The sequence below is a fragment of the Chaetura pelagica genome, unplaced genomic scaffold, assembly GCF_000747805.2.
Source record: "Chaetura pelagica isolate M959 unplaced genomic scaffold, ChaPel_1.0 scaffold20, whole genome shotgun sequence".
Taxonomy (NCBI): Eukaryota; Metazoa; Chordata; class Aves; order Apodiformes; family Apodidae; genus Chaetura; species Chaetura pelagica.
In genome coordinates, this window is record NW_009951958.1 from 2,788,328 (window position 1) to 2,795,379 (window position 7,052).

The 7,052-nt window shown below is 57.9% G+C and overlaps 1 protein-coding gene across 1 annotated transcript in view; it reads right to left on the reverse strand.

The window, feature by feature from the left end:
• Nucleotides 1-34: 34 nt before the first annotated feature.
• Nucleotides 35-7,052, reverse strand: part of PSMD2 (proteasome (prosome, macropain) 26S subunit, non-ATPase, 2) — a 13,860-nt gene continuing 6,842 nt past the window's right edge. The window contains exons 4-23 of the mRNA XM_009999495.1: nt 6,580-6,636; nt 6,155-6,319; nt 5,716-5,837; nt 5,139-5,363; nt 4,877-5,035; nt 4,434-4,578; nt 4,170-4,230; nt 3,754-3,900; nt 3,473-3,579; nt 3,050-3,177; nt 2,871-2,958; nt 2,486-2,648; nt 2,289-2,390; nt 2,058-2,203; nt 1,756-1,839; nt 1,457-1,625; nt 1,268-1,362; nt 982-1,108; nt 393-511; nt 35-321 (exon numbers count right to left, since the gene is read on the reverse strand). Coding sequence (XP_009997797.1) covers nt 139-321; nt 393-511; nt 982-1,108; nt 1,268-1,362; nt 1,457-1,625; nt 1,756-1,839; nt 2,058-2,203; nt 2,289-2,390; nt 2,486-2,648; nt 2,871-2,958; nt 3,050-3,177; nt 3,473-3,579; nt 3,754-3,900; nt 4,170-4,230; nt 4,434-4,578; nt 4,877-5,035; nt 5,139-5,363; nt 5,716-5,837; nt 6,155-6,319; nt 6,580-6,600 — 2,556 coding nt within the window. The 5' untranslated portion in view covers nt 6,601-6,636 and the 3' untranslated portion in view covers nt 35-138. The remainder of the gene's footprint in view (nt 322-392; nt 512-981; nt 1,109-1,267; nt 1,363-1,456; nt 1,626-1,755; nt 1,840-2,057; nt 2,204-2,288; nt 2,391-2,485; nt 2,649-2,870; nt 2,959-3,049; nt 3,178-3,472; nt 3,580-3,753; nt 3,901-4,169; nt 4,231-4,433; nt 4,579-4,876; nt 5,036-5,138; nt 5,364-5,715; nt 5,838-6,154; nt 6,320-6,579; nt 6,637-7,052) is intronic.

A 7,052-nucleotide genomic window follows, 5' to 3' on the forward strand; every position in this document is an offset into this window, starting at 1 on the left:
CACTCCCGGCACAAGGAGGGCACGGCAGCACCGCAGTCTCGGCACAGTTTATTTCCTTGACTCTCAGTAACAAAAAAAACAAACAAACTAGGTATTCTTTCCCCCCACCCCAACCGCCTGCTCAGGCCCCTCTTCGGCTCAAACGTCGTAGTTGGGGTTCTTGCGTAGGATAACAAACCCCTCCAGGATCGGCGTCACAGGCACGTGCTCCTCTGTGGCCAGCTCTGCCCGCTCCCCGTGTGCCAGCAGCACCGGTGTCGTGTGAGTCTGGAAGCCCGTGATGGTCTTGGGCTTGCCCGCTTGGCCCACCACATCCACAGCCTGCAAGAGAGGAGTGACGTGAGAGCTGGGGACACCAGAGCACCCCACCCTAGGCTCTGGCTGCCCCTCACCTGTCCCACCCGCACCGACACGGGCAGAGGCCGCAGCTCCTCATTGAAGGCGACCAGCATGCGGGGCTGCATGGCAGCAACGAGCCCGTAGAGAACGTAGTGGGACTTGCCCAGGATAACTGGAATAGTAGAAACACAGGATCATTAAGACTAGAAAAGACCCCCAAGATCAAGTCCAGCCACCAACCCAACACCGCCATGGCCACTAAATCATGTCCTGAAGCACCACATCTACATGTTTTTAACATCTCTGGGAATGGCAACTCCACCACTTCCCTGAGCAGCCTGTTCCTCACCACTCAGTACAGAATTTTTTCTAAGATCCAATTTGAACCTCCCCTGGCACAATTTCAGGCCATTTTCTCTCATCCTATCACTAGTAACTTGGGAGAAGAGACCAACACCCACCTCCCTACAACCTCCCTTTTAGATAGGTGTTAGACAGTGATAAGGTCTCCTGTCAGCCTCCTCTTTTCCAGACTACGCAATCTGAGTTCCCTCCCTCTCCCATCCTGGAGGGGAGACGAAAGTGAAGGGCTGAGCAGTGCCCACACCATAGGGCAGAGGGGGCCAGCACCACAGTACTCACTGTTGCGCACATCCAGGAAGGACACGAGGACAGTCAGCAGCCCAGCCACGGCCACCTGGCTCATGAGCTGGCGATCACTGTGGTAGGGGCACAGGGTAAGTGTTCCCTTGCCCAGGTGTGTCAGGCCCTGGTGTGGCAGAGAAAGCATGTGAGAACATGGTGGGATAACACCTCAGACCCCCAGCCCTGCCCAACGGGAGGGGAAAAACACTGCCCTCCTAATGCCCAGGACAGGAATCCAAACCTGCCCCTTTCCCGCCACGAGCAGCGAGCACAGGATCATCACCTGGGCCAGCCGCACCATGAAGAGGTTGTTGGGGTCCTTGGCGTGGTACTGGGCAAGCTGCCGCAGCATGGCTGCCAGCCGGGCGTTGTTGGTACCTGGGGAAAAGGGGGTGCAGGCAGAGAGTGCAGGCTTGGGGCTCCCACCTTCTCCCCTGCACAAGTCCCAAACTGGGGTGTCCCCCAGGCTTACCGCTGCCCACCATGCCCATGGCAAAGATGGAGTTGTAGGAGACCTCGGGGTCAGCATCGTGGGAGAACTTGCTGAGGGTGTCGAGAATGTTGAGCCGGGGGTTGGAGACCGAGATCAGTGCCAGAGCCAGGGGCACAGCACGGCGCAGGGTGGGCTCCCCATACCGCAGCTGCACAGAGGGGAGGTGGGTGTTAGACCCAGCTTAAGGGCAGCAAGGTCTACAGAGCTGTGAGACAAGATCCAATCGCTATTCCCAGTTCCCTTCCCAGCTCTGCGCTGTCACCTCCAGTGTCACTCACCAGGTGGCCAAACGTGCGCAGGGCCATCTCGGCACCGATCTCCTCGCCCATGGCGATGAGTGCGATCCCCAGCACCGCTACACCCTGCGGGACACGGACACTGAGCATCAGGCAGGGAGCACCCAGCCTAAACCCCAAGTTCTCACAGACCCTGTGCCCACCCTGAGCCCAGGGGACAGGGAGAGCTGGGGCTACTGCTGGGGGATGTTTTCCCTCCAGCTCTGATCCCGCAAGTGCCTTAGGAACCACCCCAAAGCCAATTTCTGCACCTGGGACATGGGTCCCAGCCCACATTTCCCTACCTGGTGAGCCCCCATGTCAGCTGAGCTCTCTTTCTTCTCCTTCTCTTTCTTGTCCTTTTTGTCCTTGTCCTCCTCTTTCTCCTTGGAGTCAAAGTGCTCACTGCAGATGTGCAGGAGCTGTTGCACCTTCAGGACATTCCCTGAGCCTAAGGAGAGAGCAAACAGCCAAGATCAGCAGAAGAAGGGCTCGGGACCTGCTCCTGCCTCTCTTGCCTTATCAGCTCAACTCACCTGCATAGGCACAAATGTCCACCAGCGTGTTGGCAAAACTGCGGAACGGCTCTGACACCACCTCCAGAGCTGCCAAGATGGCCTCAATGGCCTCTCCCTTCCCTGCCAGGGAAGACACAGCAGTTACAGCACAGCAGTGGAGGGATGCTCTCACCCCATTCCCCAACCCATGAGCCACTGGCACTGCCCAAACTTACCCAAGTGGTTCAAGCCCAGGCCAAGAGGCAGCCACCGGGCATATGTGTCCTTCAGCTCTGCCTCTGATTTCTCCATGATGGTCTGGAGGATGGTTGAGGTGACATCCCCATTGCAGGAGCCCACTGATATCATCCCACAGGCCAGGGCGGTCACACCAGCCACCTGGTGATGGAGAGAAGGAGACATGCTACACGTGGGGATAGTGCAGAGCCAGCTGGCCCACAGGGCCAAGTTCCTCTGACACAGCACAGCACCAGTCAGGTACACGCAGCCATGCTCCCACAGCCCAAATCAGCTGCAGGAGACAGCCCCTGTATACCCAGGAGCTGTTTGGGACCGGGTGGGGAAGCAGGAACCTCAGGCAAACCCTGCCTTGCTCCCTACCTCCATGCTGGACTTGGAGTCCCCCATCACAGGTAGCAGCAACGTCAGGACATCCTCACGGTTGGAGCCCGCATATGCCAGCCCCAGCCTGCAGAGAATCCAGCCAAGTGTGAGGGGGGAGCACGAGGGGGGTCCCCACCACCTTGCACAGCCCAGGGAGACTGGGGCCAGGCGCTTACCCAAAAATGGCTCCAATCCTCATGGTGTTGCTGTTGTGGAGGACATAGTCAGACAGGAGTGCCAGGGCAGGGTCACACTCATTCCTCACCCCTGAGTTGACGATGCCACAGGCCAGAAGGGCTCCTGACTGCAAGACAGAGGCACTGTCATGGACCAGCCTCCAACACACAAAGCTCCCTGACTAATGTCACCCTGCATATTACATCACCCTGGAGCCAGCTGAGCAGCCCAAAGCTCATAGCTCTGTGACAAGGGGACTTCAAAGGTACCTAAGGCAGCCCCTTAGAGCTCCCCATGTGGCTGTAAGTCCCTTGAAAACCTGGGACTCAGGGGCACCAGGCCCCTCTCTGAGCAGAAGCCAAGCCACACAGCAGACCACAGCAAGGTCAGCCATTCCCCAGACCAGGATCAATGCCACTGACCTTGATGTAATCCTCCGAGGAGTACAGATACTTGTCGATCTGTGTGAGCCCTCCATCCACATCCCACAGCAGGATCATGCCCAGCGAGGCAGCAGCACTTAGCATCCCTGCAGTTCCAGGGGAGAAGAGCCCTCCTCAGCCTCAAATCGATGTGTCCTGCCTGGGGCAGGTGGTGGCGAGGGACATGGGGCAGCCTAGCACCCTGCAGCCCCCCAGATTGGACAGGGTAGTGACACCCAAACAAGGGACACCTCCAGCCCCTGCCCATCCAGCTCCCTCACCATGGTCCTTGTTCTTGTATAACCATTTATTGCCATCATCTGTCAGCAGCTTGTCCCGTCCAAACGCCGCGTTCACGAAGCCGTTCACAAAGGAGGAGGCCAAGTTCATCCGGGCTGAGTCCACTTGGGAACCGCTCCCCCCAAACCCTGGAGAGCAATGTCAGGGTGAGTCAGGCAGATAAAGAGGCCATAATTAGCCCTCCATCACACGGCTGTTCCACACCATGGGAGCACAAGGACTTGTCCCACCTCTAGCAGGAAGGGACGAGCCCAAATCCACAGCAGGCAGCTGGGTCTGCTCCACACCAAGTGAGACACCCTGGGTGGGCCATCTGCCCAGCCTGGCCCAGAGGTGGACAGGAGTTCACCACAGAAGGAACAAAAGAGGCTGCCACAATATGGTTGTGAGCTCTTACGGTTATTTTCCAGGTGGGTTTTGTAAATGTCATCTGGCACTTTGGGCTCCAATATATCCAGCTGCAGAGACAAAAAGAAGGGGTTTAATTCTCAGCCAGCATACCCCAGAGCAGCTACCTTACAAGGGCAATCTCTCCAGGAGGTGCCTGGCCAAACACACAGGAATTGAGGGATCTCTTCGCAGATGTTGCCACACAGCCCAGCAGCCAGAACAGCTACAGCTGGAGGCAGGACAGGGCTCTTTTCCCAGCTGGGACACTTGCCTCTCTGGCCAAAGCCAGGAAGTTGCCATTGAGCTGCACATTGGACATGATCTCGGTCAGGTCCTCATACTCCTCCACATCCTCGTTCAGCTCCAGGAAGACCCCATGGCGACCCAGCATAAAGGCCATCTGCTTCTGGACAACTCTGTGGAGAGGGGAGAGGTTTCACAAATGCCCAGAGCACAGCCAGCCCCAGGTCAACCACACGTCCACCAAATCGCACTGATATGTAGCCCAGTCTGCTCTGCTCCAAATGCACACAGGAGCAGCCCAGAGATGACCTGCTCTTGTCCATCTTGATTTCAAGGACAAGAGACTCAGTTCAAACACTGACACTTCTGGTGTCTTCTGGCAAGCTCTACCCCAGCTCTGCCTAGACAGGGAGTCATGCCCCACCATGATGGATGAAGGCTCCAGAGCATGAGGAGCAAGTCTCCACTTACACATCTTTGCAGGAAGTGAAGATGTCCTCCACCAGCTCCATGTCATTGAGCATCAGAGCCAGGCGCAGGGCTTCAGGGTAGCGGCTGAACTTGCGGAAGATGCCCAGGGCACAGCGCAGGAGAGCCGAGTTCTCAGGCTCCGGGACGTAGCTTACACAGCTTTGAGGAGGAGACAGACATGAAGGTGACGACTGCATCAGGCAGCCTTGGCCCACCAGGGACCAGGTCCCTTCCAGCACCTCAGCCTGCTTATGTTCCTCACCTGGTCAGGTAGAGGCACACTTTGGAGTAGGCATTGTCATCAATGTACTCCTCCAGCATGTCCATCTGCTCGATCTCCATGAGCAGGTCACAGGCCTCGTGCTCTGCATTGTGGGCCATGTTGTAGGGGACAATTTCCTTGACCAGGGTGAGGAGTGTTTCCCTCTGAGCCTTGTCAGCCTCATCGATCTCCTGCCACTCCTTAGCTACCTCCCCCGCCAGGTGCCTGCAGAGACAAAGAGATGTCACCACCACAGAAACCATTCACCCAGCCCCAAGGAGGGAGAGCAGCTGCTGCCAGTAGCCAGGGCCATGTATGGTTTATAGGGGGTCCCACATTCCCCTAAGAGCCTGTGGGGGACAAGCCCAGTGGAACAGTGTTAAAAGCAGACACGACAGAGTCCACAGCAGCAAGATCTCTGCAAATCACTGTAAAGAGAGGATGAGGTGGCACATGTGTGCAGATGTGACAGGGGCAGCTAAACAAAAGCCCAGCGAGTTGGGACACCTCCTAGACAGGCCAGAGTCAAAGAGAAACCCTCAGCTCTTCCCCAAACCCTGCTCCCACCCAGGCTTACCGGACATATTCATGCCCCCAAGATGCCAGCTCCTCCTGGGAACCCAACAGACGGTACTTCAGACACTCACGCTCCCCACTCATGGTCATGGCCAAGACAGAAAAAATGTCTGCTGCAAAGCGCTGGAACCCAACAGACGGTACTTCAGACACTCACGCTCCCCACTCATGGTCATGGCCAAGACAGAAATGATGTCTGCTGCAAAGCGCTGGGGAAAGAGGGCCAGGGGCTCAGACACGTCAGACACAGGGAAGCAGGGACACAACACCCTCCCTGCACCCACCAGTTGTCACAGGTGGCAAAGGCACAGTCCTGGCAAGCTGTAATCCACTGGAGCAAGTCACAGAGGTGAATGTTACGGGGTCTGGAGTGCTCTGTGATCACCTGCCCCAGCACCATCCCCCCAGCCATGTGCAGAGGTGGGGCCAAGAGCCTTTACCTTGTTCTCTCCTGGAGCCATGTTCTCATAGATCTCCTTCAGCTTGCCATAATGTGGCCGTAGGAACTTGAGGGGTTTGGGAACAGAGGTCATGGAGGTGGTGGAAGCGCGTATCTGCCTCCGCAGCTCCTCCAGGGCAGGGCGGTAGAGGGAGGTGTCCTTCTCCTGCAGAGGGAAGCTGTCTGTCAGGGAGCAAGGGGCTGGTTCCTGTGCCAACACCCCACTAGCCCTCCCCAAACACAGCCCTGGCTCTGAGCAGAGAGGAGGAGGTCCCCTGGGTACAGGGACATGAAGGGGTCTCATTCATGATGGAAATCCCCCAGCTCCACTGCACGAGCAGCAACCACAAGAGAGGGACAGACTCTAGTCCTGGCCAGGGCTTCCAGCTCCACGGCAACTGGCGGAGGGGCACAGCACAGACTTACCCCCAGGCGCTCCACCAGCATCTCCAGCTCATCCTGCAGCTGCTTGTCCTCCTCTGACTGCCGAAAGGCACAGGAGGAAACAGAGTTAGGGGTGCCCAGCACAGACACCCGCAGTGTGATGGGGGCGAGGGGGCTCCCCAAGCCACAGGGGGCCCAGAACACAGATGCCCCCCAACCCAGTGCCCATCCTGCCCCAGTGCTGCTGAGGAGTTCCATACTCTTGCCACCAGGGTCACCCCCTAAAGAGACCACCCCATTCGCAGGGGGTGATCAACACCCCCATGGCAAGGGGCAGGGCCCCCCAGGGAGCATCCCCTGGTGACAGCAGCTCCTCTACCAGAGGCCCCCACAGCTTCTGGGGACCCCCAGCGCCAACCCCACCCCCACGCAGAGTAAAAAGGGGACCCTGCACTGCCACACACGTACCCCGATGTCCTCACGGCTCCCCGCTCCAGCCACATCACCCCTGGGCG